At 45.2% G+C, this 21,455-nt stretch overlaps 1 protein-coding gene across 1 annotated transcript in view; it reads right to left on the bottom strand.

Annotated features, from left to right (window-relative positions):
• The window catches only part of SIAH3 (siah E3 ubiquitin protein ligase family member 3), a 43,204-nt gene extending 24,509 nt beyond the window's left edge, over positions 1–18,695 (bottom strand). Inside the window, exon 1 of the mRNA XM_063150492.1 lies at positions 18,313–18,695. Coding sequence (XP_063006562.1) covers positions 18,313–18,447 — 135 coding nt within the window. The 5' untranslated portion in view covers positions 18,448–18,695. The remainder of the gene's footprint in view (positions 1–18,312) is intronic.
• Between the last annotated feature and the right edge of the window lie 2,760 nt (positions 18,696–21,455).

Genomic DNA, 21,455 nt, shown 5'->3' with positions numbered 1-21,455 from the left:
GTCTTTTATGAAACTACTCTCACCATCTACAGACATTTAATTGCTACCTAGCTTTTGGCCTCATTAAATTCCAGATAATTAATCCCCAAGTACTAGATATTCACTCTGCCCCCAGACACTTCAACAGGTTTTCTTAGCAGTGGCCCTGAAATGATTATTTCCTGCTCTCAGTGCTGAACATGCTGTCTCAAGCAGTTTGATGCATGCCCATTAACAGCACACCACTTGGCTATAGTAAGAACAAGAAAAAGACAGGAGAAAAGTACAATCCTTGCAGTATCATCAACATTTCTGTGAATTTCGGTGATGAGAAAAATGCAGATTTGTCTGCTTCCAGGACAATTACCCTGTTGCTCTCCAGGGAGCTCAGTTTGCAAAATGGCCAAAGAGCCAGGCTGAGCTCCAGAGCTGCTGCCATGCACCTCTCATGCCTTGGGATTGTTACCTGCCCATCCATAGGGGAGAGAGCAAAACCCAGTCCTTACATTTTGAAAGCATCTTCCCCTTGAACTGCTCATTCTCCAGTTCTGATTCAAAAGTGGATAAAACCTCTAGGAAATGGGCACAACATTCTCCCAGTTGTTCAAAAGGAACATAAAACTTTGCTGCCATTTAATCCTAAGTAAATTCTACCACAGACCTAATTCAATCAAAACTTCTCTCTTCCTCTTAAATAATCAGCAGAAGGCATTTGCTGTAGGTGTCCCTGCAGGAGCAGCAGCAGAGGCACATCAGGAAGGCAGCATCCCACAGGCACTGCCCAAGCACTGCCCTTGAGGACAAACAGAGGCATCTTGCATGAAATTTACACTTTTGCCCTCAGGCACTCAACAGTGTATTCTTTTTTTCTTATTTTGTATAACAAGTTTAGTACAATCTTGAGACGATGCAGCACAGACTTGAAAGTAACATTCTTATTTTCTAGATTGTTTGTGCTAGGAAAACAGCCCTGACAAGAGCTGGGATGTTCTCACAAAGCCCATGGAATTTGGGGTGAGATAAAGAATAGTGTTTGTCCTTCAAAGGACACCTTTTCCTCACTATAAATGCTATCAGCTTACATTTACTTTTCTTCTTTTTTTAGCACTGTATTGCTGTTTGTTGTATGAACAGGTGCCTGGATTGATTATCTCCAAAACCAGAATAATTAATGGCTTTCTGTAACTTCAACATCAAATGTATTTTGATCAGCTTCAAAAAAACCCCCTTCTTTCAGCTAATGGGAGGTGTGAACCTCTAAGTGCTGAGCCCGTGAGACTTTCTGACTTCAGAGGAGATTTCATCTCTCATTCCACAAAATTATTGCGAACACCTTAATAAAAAGAGACTGGAGTTTTCTCTTTTCTGTGTCACAGATCTTGCCTTAACCTCAGAAAGGCCTTGGTTTTTCCTCCTCTAAAATCCAGGTGACAATATTTATAAGGTGTCTGGGAGTTTCTACTTGAGGGACATTTTATGGAAGCCAAGCTATTTGCCAAAGACAAGCACGATATTTTCCAGATCAATGAGCCACAGACTCTATACTGCAGGTAAAAAAAAAAAAAGGTACAAGAACAAGTACCAGTACCAGTCCCCTGAAACAGGAGATTCAATACTTAATTAGCAGAGAAGTAGAATTAAGGCATTTTATTTCTGCCAGGCTGGTAGGCCAGGGCAAAGGGAGCAGAAAGCCCACAGCTGATCCCCATGATATGGGGTGACCAGGAGCCTGCAGGAGCAGATGCTCTGCAGGGAGAATGCTCTCTGCCCTCTCCTGGATGGGGAAGCCAGCTGGATGGATCAGGAGGTGACTAGGGGAAAAGTAAAGGAGCAATCCAGCAAAATGGGGTGGGGGCAGAAATCTGCAGCTGCCTGGGAAAGCAGTGGGGAGAGCTGGGGCTCTGCTCTGGGGTAGGTGGTGTGTGCAGACTTCGCTGGTTTTACAGAGCGCTGAAGCATCAGCCAGGAGGTTTGCAAGCTGGGGTGACTTTCACAAAGCCTCAGAGGGCAGAAAGTGCTGATCCAGCAGTCAAGATGAGCTGTATCTGCACCTGCAGAAGCTGGTAGGGAGAAGAGCACAGGGAAAAGGGGCTGTGGAGGGAGCAGGCTGATGCAGTAAACACCAAGCAAATGTAAACCTACTGCAAAGACATACCAAATTGATACAAACCTTGCTGCTATTTTGGTAACATTCAGGGAGAAGAAAACAGTGAACAATGCTTTCCCAGCCTTGTCAAAGCCTTCCAAGGTAATCAAATGTATCCTTTTTTTTTCTGCTGACAGTACAATTTCTAAAAATATCATATTTTGCCCATAGACATGTGATCTCTATTGACTAAAGTCATTGTGTTCAAACCAGAGGACTTTCTAAAAGACATCTGGGAACTGAAATTATGGCCTTGAGCTCCTGAGAAAGGATCTTGGTTTTGGATTTGTGCAGCTAGCCTGGTTAGGTTGCCATAAGATCCTCTTCTAGCTTTAAAGGATGCAAATTTAAGTCTGCAAGAAAATTTCTGTACCCTTACCAGAGCTTCACCCTGTGTTATGTCAGTGAAATTTCAAATAGGAGCAGAAATGGAAGAGCCATTTAACTTGTGCAATTTCCATCTCATCTGGGAGTTACAGCAGAAGGAACACTAGAAGGACAGTGTTGGTAGGTCATGATGGGTGCAAATTCCCTTCCTAATTAATGTTTGTTAGTGTGTATGTATTACTTAACCCCGGTTCTGAAACACAGAAATGTGCTGTTCTTGGTAACCATCTCCTCTCCTCTGATCACGACAGGCCAGCAGCTTTATGAAAGCTTTTGGTACCTGCTCTGTCTACAGAAGAGTTGATTTAAGGCTCTCTTAATGAACATCTTCTGTTACATATTGATTTTCTGCATGTCTAATAGTTTAACTTTGAAATTATGTGAAGGCCAGAACTACATTAAGCCCATACAAACAGCAAAACACCCTGACATAATAAAGCAAAAAATTGTTGCTGACCTGCAGCTGGTGCATTCTCCCTCTGAGAGCCTGCCTAAGCATCCCAGCCAAATGTTCTCTCAAATAATATTTCTCAAAGGTGAGCTCATAAGTGAGTTAATTAAATACCAAATTGGTTATTGTGAGTGCATTTACTGGGTATGAAAAAATAATGCATCTCTGACATTTCCCTCTGTAAATATGTTTTAAATCATTTGTTGGTAGTTAACTGCCATACTGCAAAATTAGGGCAAATAGATATATTTTGGATGCTATAATGCAGCTGCTTTATGGTAATTAAATAACACCAATAGGTTATGCTTAGATAAAGTTCTGGAAAATCAGGAGCATCACATAAAGGTATGGCATTCATTGGTTCCCTGGGCCCATCTCCTGGGTTAGTGTAGGCATGGCAGACAAGGACACTCCCACATTAGTGACCAGGGCAGCACAGAGCAGGGAGGGGGCTGACCTGCAGCAAGCTGTTATATCTTGGAGATGACCTGTTCACACTCCCTGTTCCCTGGCCATGAAGTCTGGGGTGGTAGACAGCACTGCAGAACACCACAGGCCACTTACACCATGGGGAGCACCCATGTGTGAGCCACAGGCACAGCTGCAGGCTTGAGATATCAGGGAGCCCTGAACCCCTGCTGGCTTTGTCCAGAGAAGGATTTACCCCTTGAGCACATGAATTTATTTTCTTTCTCACCTTAGGGACAGGATGTGAAGGGTAAACCTATCAAAACAAAAGGCTTCCTGCTCTTGCACCTCTCTTTGCTTTAGGGCCAGGGCAACCACCTCCCATGTGGAGATTTGGCCATGACACTGTATTGAATCCCAGTCAGCCTTAGCCTTATCTTGCACACTGAGAGTGAAGATAATGCATGAAAAAAAAAAATCACATGGAACTGCAACAGCCTCCCTACTCATTTGCTGTGGTGATAGGTATCAGGAAAATTAAGTTCCCTGGCAAGAAAAAGGAAGATCTTGCTTTTGACACTGTAGTACATGGACATCTCCCATGGCCTGATATGTCCTTCCATTCTTGTTTGGCCCTGTCCTAAGGCAGTGCACAGTACACATCTGAAATTTCTGCCAGTTAAGAACTTCCTGAAGATCACTGATCTGACAAGTTGGGGTTTTTTTCCATTTGATATTTGGACCTATTGTATTAGAATTAACTCCCTTTTTCATAATTAAAGCTCAGAGACTGGGTGGCTGCACTGCAGATACAGATTTTTCTTCAGGTCTGACAACTCATGATACTTAGGATTGAATGAGACGCAGTTTTATCATTGTTGTGCACAGGGAACCACCACAAAAACCCAACATGATGAAGACCTTTTTTGTTTATTGGTGAAAATAAGGGTGGTGAATACTTCCACACATTTATTTTTTTATCAAATCATTGGTGTGGTGAAGCCTAGATGACTGAGCTCCCCGGGGTCTTGCCTTTTCCCAGGGAAAAACACAGAGGTTGCTGCACTGAAACATGCTTTTCCAAAGCACAACCTTCAGCTGTGATCTAGGTGGCTGGAAGCTGAAAGAAGAAGGTTGGAAGCTGAAAGAAAAAGGTGCCACATTTGCTGTTTTTGTTAGGAGAAAGAGTCGGGTTTTGACACAGATCTGCCCCAAACCCCAATGCACAACAACAAGGGAGGTTGGGGAGGTATGTGTGCCTTGTGGTGTCTACCTCAGACCCTCGTTTTCTGTCCAGCTGTGCCTCCTCTCACAGTGCCAGGCTGAGGGGGCATCCTCCATCCTCTGCCTCCCTCCTGAAGCCGGGCAGCGACAGCACACTGCGCAGTGCTGAGGCAGCATGATTGCTCCTTCCCTTCTCAGGGGTGGCTGCATGTTAACCGTGGATTAATGAGCCCTCCTAGTATTACTTAATGCTCCCAAAATGCTTTATATTTTCTACTTACATTGCAATAATCATTAAGGGATTAAAGTAAAAAAAAAAATTATCAACTTAGATGGCTGCAGTTAAGCTTCAGCATCCTCATTTTGTTTCTTACCTGTTTACAGTGATGAGATCAGTGGAGCACATCCTTTGGCCTTACTGACACCAAAAAGATTGGCAACTTCACAGTATTTATGGCAACAGCATCGGTTTTGCAGATGGGCCCATTGCACACACAATGAAAGGTAACCTACACAGGTGATTTAACTATTTTGGCCTCCACCCCAAACCACTTAACTGATGTCAGGGAATACTGTCCCTCATTAATTTATAGAGACACAAACAAAGACACAGATTCCTGCAGAGCATCCCAGCTAGATGATGGCTCCTGCAGCTCCAGCAACGTGATGGAGTGCCCATGGCATGGCCTGTCAGGTTTGGAGGCAGATAGACCACAAGGCCTTGTCAGGATGCTATTGAACAGATCTTGTCTCCTGCAGGGCTTGTTAGTTCAGACACAGCACCCACCTGATGCATCTATTTATCCCCTGGGCTCAGCCTGGCTCCTATCCAGCCTCTGCTGCACCTCTGCTCCATCTATTCTTGCAACTTGGCTCCAAGACCTAGAGGGGCAGGAGACAGCCTGCCAGGGCTGTTGGTGTGCCCAAAGGCTCTGTTTGTGCATGGGGGGGAAAGGCAGTTCTGGGTGCAGAGGAAAGCACAGCGACTCTGTCACTGTTTCCTGTAACCTGATTTTGCCCATGAACTCAGGAACAAATGGATGGGCCTTGGGGAAATCTTGGTGATGCCCACCAAGAGGTAGGGTTGATCCTCACCAGGGAAACAAATTACCCACAAAACCCAGACCTAAATTGTAGGACTTCTTGGCTACAGAGGGTAGATTTTTGTTCAACTTTTAACACTCAGCTATTTGCAAGTACCAGGTGGCACAGGTCTTCCTGAGCTGTAATTTTGGGTCATCCAGGACTAAGGAGGCTGCAACCCACTGCGCCACTTGCCTGTAGAGAGCCTCAAGGTCCTTTTCCACAAAAAAAGCCAAGCCCCTAAAAAGCTACTTGATCTGCAAATTTCTTCTAAAAGCCAAGAAGCAAAAGTTACTATTACAAAAACTGCTGAAAGGCTGCTTTTGGCAGATTTTCCCTCTGAGTGAGCAATGAAAAGGTTTTCCCTTTCCCAACATCTGCTCCATCAGACTGAGTTCTCTTGCTACTGTCTGTTCTTTGGCCGCTGGCAAACTGAAGTTGCTTTAGTTAAAGCAACAAATAAGCAAAATATCCAGACACAGCCTGGATTTATCTGTGAACTGGGATGTTCTTTCCTAATCATTGGTTTATTATTAAAAAATCATTAAAAGCTTAAAAATTATTAAGAGATACCAGTAAGCTCATGTTTAGCTGCAAGTATAAATTATCTCCAGTTGCCTTGTGAAGCTTCTGGTGATTAAGCTGCTTTCAGATCTGTTTTCTGATAGTGCCTTCATCTTTTACCAACAGCCTGAAACAAAATTCAGTTAACTTTATAATCAGTTATTTACAATCCAGTGGTTGTGTTTGTGCAACCATTCACAACCTTAATATTTTTGAGTTTCTTTTTTGAAAGTTTATTTTTCGAAAGTTTCTTTTTCGAAACATTTTCTATGGCAAAAGAAACTCAGTAAAAGTTTAATTTTCTTTTAAAGCTGTATCATTTCCCATGTGATTTAGACCCTTGAGATTCCATGCAGGAACAGTAATTGGACAAAGGGTTCCAGTTTGGCTGTTTGGGGTGAATTACTGAATGGTGAATTATTGCAAGCATTTGCATCTGTTTTCCTGACACAGTTTTAATCTTGACCTGGGCACAGCTATGAATTATCTGCAGGCAGACACGTACCTATTTGTAAGGAATGTGCTCCTGCTGCATTGCTGCCTTTTTTGAGTTTGCACTCTGCTGAGGTTGGCATGTGGCTATGAAAAACTTGTATTTTCAACCACTCCCTGAAGCACAAATAATGAGAAGTTTAACCTTCTTGCGTTAATGTGTTGAGGGAAATATTTGTATGGGACACTGCTTGGCTCAACGGGGGCAAAGACTTTCACAAAAAGTTTTTGCCAGAATGATGACAGAGAGGAAACTGAATGAGCCGCACAATACCCTGACCACATCACAGCTGCTTCCTAAGAGTGTGAGAAGAGAAAATAAGATGTGAACATATCTCCCAAGCCAACAAACCTGAAACAAAACATTTTTGAAGGACCTGCGTCTTGGGCTCCTGTCAGACACCTTATGGCGAACTTTGCTGTGGTGGGCTAGGACATTCCTGATTCCAGGACCAACACAGCCACTGCCAAGGCAGCATTTCAGCTCTCTGTCTAGTCTACATACAAATGCAAACTATTTTAATAGTCCCACAAAAGCCTGTGAAATGGGTTGGAGCTGGCCTGAGGACCTAGCTTTGTTTCCCCCTCTGCTGCCGCTGCAGCGGGGCTACAACAGCCTTTAAGGAACCAACAAAGTCATGGGGAATGGCAATATTTCCCTCCCATAAAGCCCCCCAACAAAACACAGGTCACCCACAGACTTGCATACTGCAAAACATGAGCTGGCCTAAAAAGACTGGGAAAATCAGCATTTCCTCATCGCTAGTGATGCTATCTCATCCTAAGTCACCAAAATCTGTGCTGCACCTCAAGCTTTCAGTGATCAAAGACAAACAGAAACAGACTCCTTTGAGCCTGTGAGCAGACCCAGAATCCAGGCAGGGAACAGGAATTGCACTACCTAAGTAACCTCTCTGCTTTGTGCCTCTTTGCACAGCAAATTAACACAGCTTGCACATCCAAAAGCAGGTCTGAAGCATCAGGGATTCTACCATAGGGGGAAAGTAATCATGAAGCAGTTAATTGAATAAGCCCAGGAATTTTCTTTCTGCTGGAAGCCATCCCACAAGAAGAATGAGAGGAAGATTTGTCCAAGTGGATTATTTTCTCCATGTGACTTGCTCCACATTATTTTCTCCACTCAGCACTCTTTAGGAGCATGTTTACACTTGTGCCATGGTACAAAGTCTTTTCTGGTAGATATTAAACAATCTGTCTTCTCATTGTCAGAATTTATTTAGCATTCCTTGTGATTACAAGTGAGGGTGCTTGTCCCAAAGCATATTCTGGAGTATGTCTTACTGTCTTTTGCCATCCCTCATCTGCCACAGTGACCTCCTTTCCAGTCCAGATTGATTTAATTAGCTGGTGATGTCTCTGGGCTTTGGACCACCATGAGGATTCGCATTTTGGATGAGTTTAAATTACCAGATACTTGTAGCTCCATACTTGTTCACTGGTGTCAGTCTCCTGTGCTGCACCTTGGATTCCCAAGTGCATCCCTCAAGACTTTCTGTCTGCCTTCTTTATTCTTTTCTGATAGGGTTTTCTGATATGACTTTGGTTATTGTTGAGGCAAAAGTTCAAAGATTGCTCTCAACACCCTTACACTGCTGCACCTGCCTCAAGTTCAAGTCTTTTTATTCAGATTAATGGATACTTTCTTGAAGAAAACTTCTAAATTATTTAATTTTGTATTCAATCCTGCTTTAAATCCGAGTTCTTTGAAAAAAACTCCCAATTTAGTTTTTATCCTGTATTAACTCTAACTCATATTTTACTAACATTGTTAACATTGTTAGCACCAAGTTCTGTTTTTATAGAGTATTGCAGGGTCAGAACACTTTGGGTAGGAAAGGAGTTCTGGGCAGTTGGGGATGCAATCTCAGAAATTGCACGGCAGCTGGTTTACAGTCCTGCTTACACAGCTCAGGATGAGGCTGGTCTGTGCCCCAAGGGTACACTGCTGGCTCATGTTCAGCTTATTTACCATGTAGGTGCCCTCTTGTCCCTCTCTCTTACTTGGAAAAGGTACTAAAATCCATGCTTTATTCACTCTGCCTGAAATTCTCTGTCGTCAACTAGTTCAAAAAGTAATCCCCTACTTTTTTCCTGGTGATGAGTTTCTTGTAGTAGAAATAAATTGAAAGCTCCAGCATGCAGTTATGTTGCCAGACCTTTTTTTGCTGTATCTGAAATCTCCCTAAAAACTTTCTTTTCTGGCGTGGAAAGGAAGATGTCTTACCTGAACCTGTGTTAAACAGCGAACATAATATTTGGTGTTACTGTGCCCAAAGTTTTGGATGTGTCTTAAGGAGACCACTATCCTGCTTGGTTTTCCTTTTGCATGAGTTAAAGGAACTGTAGGGTACCAGAGGGGTTCATTTAATTTAACTTCAGCTAGACAAAAATGACATATCCATGCCAAGGTAGTCTTCGAGCTTCCTTGGTTGTTGGTGGCAAGAAAAGCAGTCTTTCTTTGAGAACAAAGAATGTGTCTGATCCTGGACTCCTAAGGATGTTGCACCACAGAGAGAACCTCAGCTCTCAGGCAGAAAAAGCAGGGAGCTCACAGTACTGCCCTCCTTTTACAAGCAAAGCCCGGACTCCCCTGGCCTGTGGTGTGCCTTTCCATACAGGGAGTCCAACCAGCATAGAGAGCACCTCCCTGTGCGCAGCCAGGTGTCCTCAGCTGAGCAGACATTGCAGTGCAGCACTCAGACATCCCTGCTGAGGAGCAGGGTGTATTCAGTACGCCCTGAACCCTTGAAAAGAGGTGGGTAAGTCTGCTGAACTTCAGCAGGTTCTTCATATGGTACTTTGCTGGATTGAGTTTGATGATTTTCAGAACAAGCATGTCTGGGTGTCTGATCCTGCAAAACATCCATATTTTTCCATCTGTGCATGTGCTTGACCCTGAGCCCCTGAGCACTCCTGCTGAGGCTGGGGTACTGCCACAGTCACCACGCTTGCCACCTTCCTGCTGTTCCCATTTCAGCCTCTCATTTTCACAAAGCCTGGAGGTGACTGTAACCACCCCCTCACCCCAGCTGCCCTGTGTAATCCCTGTGTGGTGGTTATTTACTCCACTTTTAGGCTTATTGCTTTGCTTATTTTCCACATGGTGGTTTCCAGGAGTGGAAGAACATTTTCGTCCTCTGCTGATGTGGTTTTCTGCTCTGTAGCATCTGCCTCCTTGCTCATCTATAGCATTTGTGCTCTGCACAAGGAGATGTTACCAATTTAATATTTTTCTGTTTTATTTATGCTCCATTTCTCTGTTTCTCTTTACATTTCAGCTGGCATTTGATGTGAAAGAGTGTGTGATCTTGTGTTTAAAATATTCACAAGGACTCGTGTCTCTTCTCAGCTATGTATTTACTAGGAGCTGATGGGCACTTCATCAGCTACTCTGAACCCTAATATTTCCATGTGTAAAATACTAAGGCTGTTTGAATGACTTATTTTTTACTGAGGAGGCTAATCTGGAAGTGAAAAAGGGTTTCAGTTTGGATCAGTTCAGAATGAAATTGCTCTGGAAGAGAAGATTAGAACTGAAAGCACTGCATCTGGTATGGAAATATGTGGTTAATTTCTTCCCAAAGTTGTTTCAAACATTTCTGTCTTTTAAAAAAAGAACACCAAAATAAACACACAAAGTACTCAGAAGTCTCTGCTCTTCTCCTCCAGTGATGCTTTCATGGTATTGCTGAGACAAAAGGGGAGAGCTAAAGATAAATCCATTAATGTTATATAAGATGCTCAGAAATGCCTCTAAATAAATAAAAGTACTTCAGATTGTACACTGCACACGTGTCAGGAAATTTATTGGCAGTGCCAAGATGCTCTTCCCCTCTTCCCTCTTTGGAGAATGCTGTGGGAGAGCTGAGCAGAAGCATTGCAGGTGGTTATTAGCAGCAGGTCACCCAGAGCAATTTTCAGGAAGTCTCCATGCACAAGAGAAATTTTTCCATTCAGCACAGCCATAAATAATCCCAAGGGGTAAGAGCTTTGTGTGAGGTTCTGAAAAACAGCTGAGCCACTTCCCTGCCCAGCTGCTCGTCCTTGCAGCGTGGAAGCAGAAGGGACGAGTGTCTGCTTTGGCGGCGTGCACACAAAACCACCAGCTGAAATCCCTGCTGGAAGGGGATTTGCTTTGCCACATCAAAGCAGAGGGCAGATATTCTCTTTGGGGAGCTGGTGGGATCATTTCCATGTCTCACTGTGCTGGGTGGACAGCAAGGGCTGTGGCTCCTTCACGTGGACCTGCTTGCTCAAGCTCCAGGCCAGCTCAGGATGGCAATTAAGTTTTGCAGGCATGCAAAGCCCTTGGCTTCCTTGCCAGCTGCATCCACAGCTGGTGACACAATGTCTCACTGCTTTTTGCAGCTCTCCTGGTCTTGCCTGTGATCATGCTAAAGTGAAACTTCAGCTGTCAATAGCAAAATTGGTGACATCAAGAGTTGAATGATTGTGATTTCTTCTGAAACAGCTTGGAGGAAAGTAAGACATCCAAAGTTGCAGTGAAGTTAGTGATGCTTTCCTTTCACCAGCAGCAAGAAAAGCCCCAAATTAGGTTTTTGAATGACAGAGAATCTGAGGAGAATCTTTTGCTTTAAGGCTTTGGTACAGCAGGGAATGGGAAGCATGAAAAAGAACAAGAGCAGAGAATAAAAGATACTTAACAAAAAGAGGCAAGATATGGAAAGAAAGAAAAAAGAATGTGGTCTGATAAGGTGTTTAATGACTGAACATCCAAGGTTTTTATATCCAAACACACCACATGCATACAGAGGTGGGCTGGGAAGTTGCTGTCATGTTCAGCTAGACACAAGCAGCTTTCCCCAGCTCCATCAGAAGCTGAAGTGGCTCAGCTCTGCTCAGTTCTGCTGCAAAACTCACAGCCAAGTCAGGCCCAGTGTATTGGCCAAACCTTGGAATTGGAGGCTCTAAACCTTTGGAGGCTCTCCAAAGGAATTCCCTCCTTTTTGGTGGCTCCTGTGCTGCCTGACACCCACCTCCAGGGGCTCCAAAGAGAACCATGGCTCTGTGCCATCCTGTGCCAATGCCACAAGAGGTGCCAAGGGCAGCCCATCAGGGTCATTGCTCCCATGCCAGGGGAGCAGCAGGCCCCATGCAGCCAGGAGAGCATGGCTGTGCCCTCCCTTGCTCCTCACTCCCCCATTCCAGTTCCCAGTAAAGCTGCACAAAGACTGTCCTTCCCCCACTGCCACGCTGTGAAATTATTGCAGGATTCAGTTTTCCTCTCTTGAGCACTCAGTTCAGTTTTCCTCTCTTGAGCACTCAGTTCAGTTTTCCTCTCTTGAGCCAATTTCCTGCTGTAGGGGGAAGACTTTGGGGGTGCCAAAAGAGACACAAAGTCTCAGCTCTGAGCCAGGCAGAACAAGAATTATGGGCTTTTAAACAGCATAGGAAGCACCAAAGTCCCAGGAAGGCAGGGCACAGACACAGCAGCTCCTCTCCCTCATTTTACCAGAGCTTTTGGGATCCAATGTGCTACCTTTAGACTCAATTTCTTGCATTACTTAAGAACCTCCGGTTCTTACTGAGAAAAAAAATGAAGGTTTCAAATGTCACCCAGCTACATATGCTGGGAGTTCTTTGCTACAAGGTGAGAATCTTAATGGTTAAACAAAAATTATACTCTGTAAATTCTGACTTTGAGGCAAAATTCATGATGTCTGGGAACCTGACTGAGGACATTATAGCACCTGCAGAGACTTGCAGGACCATATTCAGTGTGCCTTTGATCTGCTGGGAAGCAGACTGAGACCTTGCCACTGATTTCGTGTAATCAAGCCTTGTATTAAAGCACTCCTTTTTCCTCTGCACCCTCTGTGTTAGTCACAGCAATTCCTTTGGGACAGTATTTCTCCTGAGAGAGTTACCTGGGCTATTGTGTCTAACCCAAAGGGCTGCACTGAGAAATTCCTGATATTCCCGATCCATATCAGAGTGGGTGGATTACAAAGTAATATGTGGCTGTGTCTGATGGCTACTCCTCACCCTACTGTCAAACACCTGTCAAGGGGAGAGACATTTCTCTAATATTAAAATAACAGCACTGTCTTCCATTCATAACATTTGACTTCAAATGTCCTGCAACCAGGTCAGGTTTAATATAGAATCAGATAATACTGGAATATTTTGAGTTGGAAGGGACCTTTAAAGGCCATCTAGTTCAGTTCAGTTCTGCAATGAGTTGGGACATCTCCAATGAGATCAGGCTGCTCAGAGCCCTGTCCAGCCTGACCTTGAATGTTTCCAGGTACAGGGCATAAACCACCACTCTGGGAAAACTGCCAGTGTTTCACCATCCTTATCATAAAGAACTTCTTCGTTATATCTAATCCAAATCGATCCTCCTTCAGTTTAAAACCATTACCCTTGTGCTACTGCCTCAAATTCACTCTCAAAATCAAATGTGGGTAGGAAAGGACTCAGTGCTTGCCCACTCGATCCCCCTCCAGAGATGTAGCAGAACACACAGGGCCAGTTAGCAGTGGTAATTGACTTTCTGGGCTGGGAGGTGAGGAGAAGGAAGCCTGAGCCTATGGGTACAGAAACTTCTGAGGTGGGGGCTCTTTCCCTCCCTGTCCCCAGAGACACCATGGTTGTTACTCTGTGCAGAGCAGTCCTGCTTGCAGGGCCTTGCAGTGAATGCCGCGCTGCCCTTTGCCGTACCCCCAGCGCTGCAGGTGGATGGATCTGCAGGATAAAGGTTAATGGCTGCTGGAGAGGGGGGCTCTGGGGCCACGAGGCAGCAGAGAATGGAGAGCCCCCAGGGAGAGCCTCCTGGGCTTGCTGTGCCTCCTGTCTGCAGGGCACCCTTAAAGTCACATCTCAGGACAGACCGAGCCTCCTGGGGCCACCAGGTCAGCTGGGATTCCTTCAAACAGAGGCAGGGCTGACAAAGCCCTGCCTGCTGCTATCCACATCCCTACAGAAGGATTTCAAACCTGAGGTGCCCAGTGCTCACACAGCCCTAGCCCACAGCTGGGGTGGGAAACAGGCACCATGCCACCAGCCCAGGTTTGCAGGCAGCAGAGCATTTTGCAGATCCTCTCACTGCAGCTGTCACAATCCTGCTGGACACTGGGGCCAAATGCCACTTTGTCCCCAAATCACAGCCCTGCATGGGAGATTTGAGGTTGTCTGGGCTGAGACAGTGGCGTCTGGGCTGAGACAGTGGCATCTGGGCGTTGTTAGCAGCAGGTTTCATAGCTGCTCTCCTCCCTTGCACCAGTAAATAGATCTCACGGGGGTGTAATGCACCCTTGCACTTTAATACTCCTTGAGGATAAAGTGGATTACAATGCTATTTGGCTGGCTACTGGGTGCAGAGCCAAACTGTTATAACAGGATTCAAATCCCTTCCCTAAGTCAGAGCAGATTTGCTTGATGCTTTAAAAACTAGTGAAAGACAGCCCAGATCCATAAACCATGTTACAACCCTTTTAAAATATTAAGATTGAACTATTTTATGACATTTTTTGAATAATTTTTTTTTTGTAATTCAACAAGTTCCTTGAAGTGCTACAGAGGTGGAGATTGATGTTTTTTATAAGAATAATGCAAATACACTTTTTAATTTTAAAAAACAGTTTTCACTTGAAACTAAGAAGATCACCTTGAACGAAGAAGATCTGTTTTACTCAGCCATATGCAGAATGTCATGAAGCACCAGCACCTGTATGGAATGTCATTGCACTGCTGTCCCCTGCCTGGCTATTGGGACAGGGACTGATGCTAAGGAGTGAGGATACCCCCCCAACTTCACCTTCTTTCCAGTCTGCTGTTCTGGGGAGAATTGTTATTGACAGGGGGCAAATGGACAGGAATTCACTGGGCCTCACCTCTGCAGGATCAGAAAACCCTGCCCATTTCTTCCATGCGAATGGAGAACCTTTAAACTTTCCCTGCATCTTTGTTGCTCCTACATTTGGTATGGCTTTGGAGGGAGCAGCCACTTGGCTAGAGAGCTCTGTTGCCCAGCTCTGCCTCTCCAAAGATGTCAGGTTGACCACATGGTTGAAAGAAGGCAGGTCACAAAGTAATGAATACAATATGATTGAGGAGGAAGGTGACCTATATAAGTGTGGTAAGTAAGTGGTTTTCTCTGCTTGGCAAGTGAATTTTGATCCCAGCATAGCACTGTGCTGTGAGATGCTGCTATGTCAGGGAAAGCTTTGTAGGAGGACAAAGAGCAGAAAGTGGCAAGAAGGACAAAGGTTCCAAAACAAACACCCCCTCCCATTCATACTCCTGCCAAACCAACAAAACAGAGGGGGACAGTTGCAAAATTGTCTTTCTTTCTTAGAGTCGCCCATGTCTGCCTGTTGAGTACAGGAAAAATAGCAGCAGATCAATAGAGGTGTCTGCACTGACACTTTTACCATCTTGCCCTTTAGGAAACACAGAAATGTTCATAAGCCTTCCCAATTAATGAGCCTTTCAGTGGGAAGAAATACATGGGTTTCTCTCTAAGTGTGTGCTTCTCTACCAACCTCTGGATCTCTCCTAAAAGAAGAGGCAAGTGACAGCTCTGGTCATTGTCAGAGGTCCAGGCTGTGATGATGGTGGCAGCATTCTGGCATAACTTTACAGCAGTGCCCCCTTGGCCTGGCTGTGGGTCTGTGAAAGCAGAAGCTGGTGCAACCTTCCCTGGAGGGCACCAGGGCTCCTCTGCTGCTCACTGAGTGCTTTCTGAGATGCCACATCTCTGACACACACATGTGATCACCAGCTACAGATCCTCCTGTGTGGGCTGAGTCCCACTACATCCCTGAGCACTCCCTTGGGTGGAAGGAGTGAAAATGGAGGTCCTGCAGCAATTGACTTTAATGAAGTTATGTGTAGTGGCACTGATTGAAGACCTGGCCCGTGTGAAGGATGTCAATGTGCATAATCACACCAGAGTGTGATGCCTGTCATTCATCATTTGCACCAATCAGCCAGGAGTCCCCTTGCACCAGCACTGTGGAGATACAGAATAAAATAATCCCTTTGCAAAGGGCTTATGATTTTGGAGTAAGCACAAACATTTAAGTCTTGAAGAAAAAGGAGAGCATGACATTGCTCCCAGCCCTTGTTTCCTAGCAGGTTTGTATTCATCGACCACGAACCTTAATACAGTTTTCACTCCACTTGTCAATTGTTAAGATAGATTTGGGGGCTGTCAACAAAATGTTACAGTTGAAAAGACCCAGCTAGAAATAATGGACTAAGAAACATCATAGCCATAATACTGTAAATCACCACAGAAAAATAACTTTGGCCCTTTCACATTTCATGGTCCCTTAGATGCCTTTTAAGAGGAACAACAGCTCCCTGTGCATCCCTGGGGGAGAAATGGTCACCCTGAGAAGCAGGTTCACCTGGCTTCAGTCTGACACCAGGCTTTGGGCAAGGTGCCTTGCTTCCAGTTGGTCCACAGGCTGCTGTGGGTGAGCAACTGCTTGTGTCACGCTGGGCACAGAGGGACCTGATCCCCACATCTCCTCTGGATGCTGCCACAAAGGGGTGATGCATTCCTTACACAGCTGGAGGGAAGCTGAACACCTCGGGGGCACATCAGGGCTAAAGCCCACCGTATTTATGTGGGTGGTTGTGGCCTGGGTAGCCTGGAGCACTTGCACAGCACGTTTCACTCTACAGTCAGAGGGGTTGATCACAGCAGAGGGTTTCTCATCAGCTCGCTCATCTGAATGGTGTCTCAACAGGCTCCTGTGCCTTTGGGTTCCCAATGCAGCCCTATCAGGGGAGCAATTCCCACCCCAGTTATGACAATTCTTACTGGGGCTTTACTCAGACACACCAGACCTTTTCCTAGAGCGTCCTGTTTGTTTCCAAGAGAATTTGCTTCCAATGCCTGCATTCCAAGGCTGTCACAGCAGGACTGAGATTATTCATCTTTCTGTGGGGCTTTCAGTCTGAGCAGTGAGAAGCTTGGCCACGGGGGATTTTAGTAAAATGAAGTGCCATATATGTTTGACACAGCTGCAGCTCCTACTGTAGCAAACCTGCAACTCAGCAGGACCTGAAATGATAAACTTGGGTCTAGTCTTAGGTAAGAGTGAAGCAATAGTCACCCCCCTATGTGTTTATGGGACCTTATCAGACAGTTCCAGTGGCACTGAAATTGTGTTGGGACCTGTTGTGTGTTGAGAGCCTTTTTATTCTGCTCACTTAAAAAAAAAAAAAAATTAAAATGATAGATGAAGGTAGCAGGAGATAGTCACATAAAAGGGTTGAGCACAGAAGAATTCACTGACAAAATCTCCCTGTGCACTTAGGAACGCAGCTATTTCTTTGACCCATTCAGACAACCAGACGCTTTCAGATAATGACAGGCTGTGTGTTTTTAGCTTATCTTGCGAGGAGCGCGGTGCCGGCAGAGCCGAGCCCGCACCCCGGCGGTTCAGTGCCTGCCCCAGCCGGCAGCGCTCAGAGCGCAGCCTTGCGGGAAAACCCTCCCGGAGCCGGCACCCTGCTAGAAACAATCTCCTTCTGCCTTAGCCCATGCTCTTTTTTTTTTTTTTTTTTTTTTTTTTTTTTGGTGAGGTGATGCTATTCTGAAGAGGGATTTACCCCATCAATGGACGTCCCAGTGACCAGGAACTCGGGAAACATTCTTCCTACAACCCCTCCAAGTACCTCACAGGGACCCTTGCAGTGCCAAAAATAAGTTGTTCTGAATTAAATTAATTTCTAAGCTTGCACCAGGATAGCGGAGCAACCTCAAGAGTCAGGTCAGGAAGGACTTCTCACAAAGCAGAAGCCACTTCATTAAAGTTGGTCATTCACCAGTGTGATAAAGTAATTAAAGCCTCCTGATTGCTTTCTCCCCCTGCTGCTCCTTCTCTACTACAAACATGAAGGCTCCAGTATAGATGGAGCTGTTGACACTTTGTCAGTGAAAATTCAGAACCGTGCAAGTAAAAGAAATGCTTTTATGGGGACTATAAATAGTTTTGCGTTAAAGCAAATGTATCCTCCTTCCTAAAATAGATTCACCTTGCAAACAGCTTAAGGACAGTTTCAGCGCCAGAGGAATGTCTCCAGCTCCCCCCAGGAGACAGAAACAGCCGGTTTTCCTGTGCAAGCGGCAGCAGCGGAGATCCCTCTCCTGCCTCCCCCTCTTCCTGCTCCCCACAGCCTGGCAGCTTCCCTCTGTGCTGGGGTGTCAGCCTGCGAGACCACACAGCATCCTTCCACTACAAAGGGGTGTTAATTCATCCAACTAACTTTTCCAATCATTTTTACTAAACGCTTGCAACATGCACGCTCATCGTGTGGGCGAAATGCAGGAGGAAACTTTGGGGAGGGGGAGCCGCGGCTTCCCACGGTGGCTCGGAGCAGTGGGTTCCTTCTCCTTTGCTCCTAAGGGAATCATGCATGCAGACAATGCAAACATCCTCTGTGCCACGGCTGCAATGTGTTAACAGCACTCTCCCCTTGCTGCCAGAGCACAGTTTCATTCCGTGTGGAGAATCACGGGTGACGGCGGTGGGGAGGACGAGGAGATGTTAGAAGAGAAAATAAAATTTTAACTCACCTTGAGGCTGTGTGTTGGGTTGACGACGCAGACAAGTTGCCCGGCAGCCGAGAAAACCCTCTTTGCCTTGTAGTGCTGAAACCGCAGGTGAATAAGATCTAACACAGCCCCAAAGCACTGGGTGAAGAAAAGCATCACAACTTTTGGCGTTGCTGCTGCTCCTGCTCTGCTGCTGCTGCTGCTGCTGCTGCTGCTGGCAGTGGGCAGGGGAAGCAGCCGGGGAGCTCTGGAGCCCTTGAGCCCGGGGTGGGAGCGTAGTCGGCGAGAGCTGCTCTCCGGCACAGCTTAGCATGCCTTCATATTCATCATCAAAATAAGACGGGAAGAGGCTTGCAGCAGCGGGGCGGCCAATGGAAAGGACAGGAATGTTATCCTTGAGGTCCGGAGACAGCCAATAACAAATGCCTCCCCTCCAGAAACTCCCTGATGAATTGAGCCTGGTGGAGAATGTATTATTGAACATTACCATACATCAGCACATTGCATTTATCTTGTGATTACAGCCAGTCATACGTAAGGCTGTGGAGATATGCAGGCAAAATTGATTGCTTAACATCTCCATTTATTAATTGCCTTAATTTAACAAAGGAGGGCTCAGATAGCAAAACTAAATGTAAGGCGCAGGGAAAAACCCCTCCAGTGAAATTGTTGCAAAGTAGCAAAAATAGGTTAAGCAGACTATGTTTTACTGAGGGAGAAAAATCAAATATGCAAAGAGAGTTACAGCTCCTTGCAGGGGTTAAGCAGAAGTAGAGCTTGCTACATAAATAGATTCTTACTGTCTGTGCATTCACAGGCTTCAATTTGGATTTTCACTGCTCTGAAGTTTTCTAAATTTTATATCCTGCTACTTCACAAGAGTCCCAGCACACAAATAACATTTTCTCCATCATTGAAAAGAGGAGAGGTCAGGTCTCAGGTCTGGAGTAACTTGGAATAACTCCATTTAGAGACAGCAATGTTTCCCTGATTTACACTTGCTGGTGGATCAGGTCTGTTGGACACAAAACATGGTAATTACTGGATGCTGGAACTATGGGAGCATAAAAAGGCACAGAGCACGCTTCTAAAAATTATGAAATATGTGATGCATGAGAGCATCGCACACACAGAGAAACTTGTGCTGAGGGAAAAGTGGCTTTCAAATCAACAGAATAATTAAACATGCAGAAGGCTTTTCCTTGTCATTCATCTGCATATCAGTGAGCAGGAAATTACGAATTAGCCATTAGATAGTCCTAGGCATTAAAAAGGAATTAGGGAAGTGCAACGAAAATAAACATGCTTTTAGGTATTATTGCCAGTGCGTATCTCTGCTGGTGGGCAGGGATCCTTCTCGAGCCATTGAGTCTCATTAAACTTGAGTCCCTGTAACTGGGTTTTCTGGGAGGTGACTGAGCTGAAGCAGCTGAGGGAAGCAGAAAGCACATTAATTTCATGGGACAATCCTGTGTGATGTGTTGCTCTGCTTGTTAATAAATCAAAGAGAGTTAATTTAATTAGCTCTCTGCCAGAACTTCCTATCAGGGTACTATTTAGGCTTGCTAGCTAAGTACTCAGATGGCTTATTTAGCCTTGGTAATCCTTTTTCCCTTCAAAGCAGAACAGAGAAAAGTAGCTTTTCTTTCTTTTTTTTCTGCTTTTTAAAAGTGAGCCCCATGCTGGGGGTGAGGCTGCTGCTGCGGACAGAGCAGCCCCCATACAGCACGGGAATTAGCCTGGGACTGTATTGTCACAACTGCCTCTTCCTAAATCAATACTGCAATCCTGCCTCTGCCAGACTGCAGAGGCAGTGCATAAAAAAAAAAAAAAAAAGGAAAAGACATCAGTGGATAAATAAGTGCAAATTGTGAATGCTGGAACAGCTGACTACACAACCTAAGGATGGGAGGAATATGTATCCCTCAGTTCCTAGCATTTGGTTGTAAATGAGAACAAGAGATCATTTTTGCAGTGCTGAGTGACACTTTGAGAATATTTTCAGACAGACTTGAGGACAAGTGAGTGAATCGATTTGCCTAAAAACATATTCTTTCTCTCTCTGTTCCCAAAGTAACTGTGAGTGAGCCTCCAGCAAGTTATTATTTGTTTTTTTCCTGATTTGTAGTTAGTAGCTGCACAAATCTCGATACCAGGAAATTTCTGTCTGCAAGTTACCAGTGCAAATATTCTGCCATCAAAGCCACAAATTAGCTAAAGGTCCTTGCTATTTACACTGGTTATTCCAGTGGAGATCATTTCTGTTTGACTACTGACTAAATGCCGAGACTTGGGGAGCACCACCATATCCATGGGCAACAGAGATGGATCCCCCCATTCCCGCAGTCCTGCTAATCTCAGAGCTCTGGGAATTCTGTGATCCACCCCCCTTGAGACCCAGCTGCCCTCCAAGAAGAAGTATCCCTAATCCCACAGGCACATAGAATCATCTTCAACCTGAAAATGTGTTAGTGCCTCTGGGCTGGTATACAAAAAGGATTGTTGTTCTCCAAACAAAAGACCACGTTCAAGGATGGGTGAGGGACCTTTGCAGTGTCCAAATCCCAGTGTGCATCTGTGTCCATCATACTTGCTACATGTGACTTTCTGAGGAGCATCTGTCTGCCACCAATATTTGTGGGGAAGGATGAAAATGAGCATTCAGTGCATCTGAAGGTAACTTGTGCTCAGTGCATGAGCTTACATTCGTGATGGCACATCTGGAAAATATTTTACTGCCCATATTTTGTCCAAAGATTGTCACACAGCACCTGCTTACTGCATTTCAACACTTTTAGCACTTGCTTGATGAGGTACCCAGCATCCACTAAGACACAGCAGCTGGCTGTGCAAGCAACTTCTCTTGCAAACAAAAATCAGCAGCATCATCTGGCATGTGGGTGTGGATCCAGCTCTTTCTTCTGTTTTCACATACAGAGGCTCCAGACCAGCATAACTCCATTAATTTGAGCTCATGGTGGTCTCACCCAGGCTTGGGAATCCAAGGTCTGCTGCCCCACCTGGCCTCACAGCATGGAGCAGTGTGACATTCCTTAATGCCATTATTTAGCTGTATGGATGCAGCCAGAGAGAGGAAAATGTGTTCACCTGCAAGGGGTGCTTGGTGAACCCCATTTCACTGCTGGCTGCAAATTTCTGGTGAC

Source organism: Melospiza melodia, chromosome 2 (genome assembly GCF_035770615.1).
Source record: "Melospiza melodia melodia isolate bMelMel2 chromosome 2, bMelMel2.pri, whole genome shotgun sequence".
Classification (NCBI taxonomy): Eukaryota; Metazoa; Chordata; class Aves; order Passeriformes; family Passerellidae; genus Melospiza; species Melospiza melodia.
The sequence above is the reverse complement of the archived record's forward strand: the minus strand, read 5'-3'. Positions and strand labels throughout refer to the sequence as shown.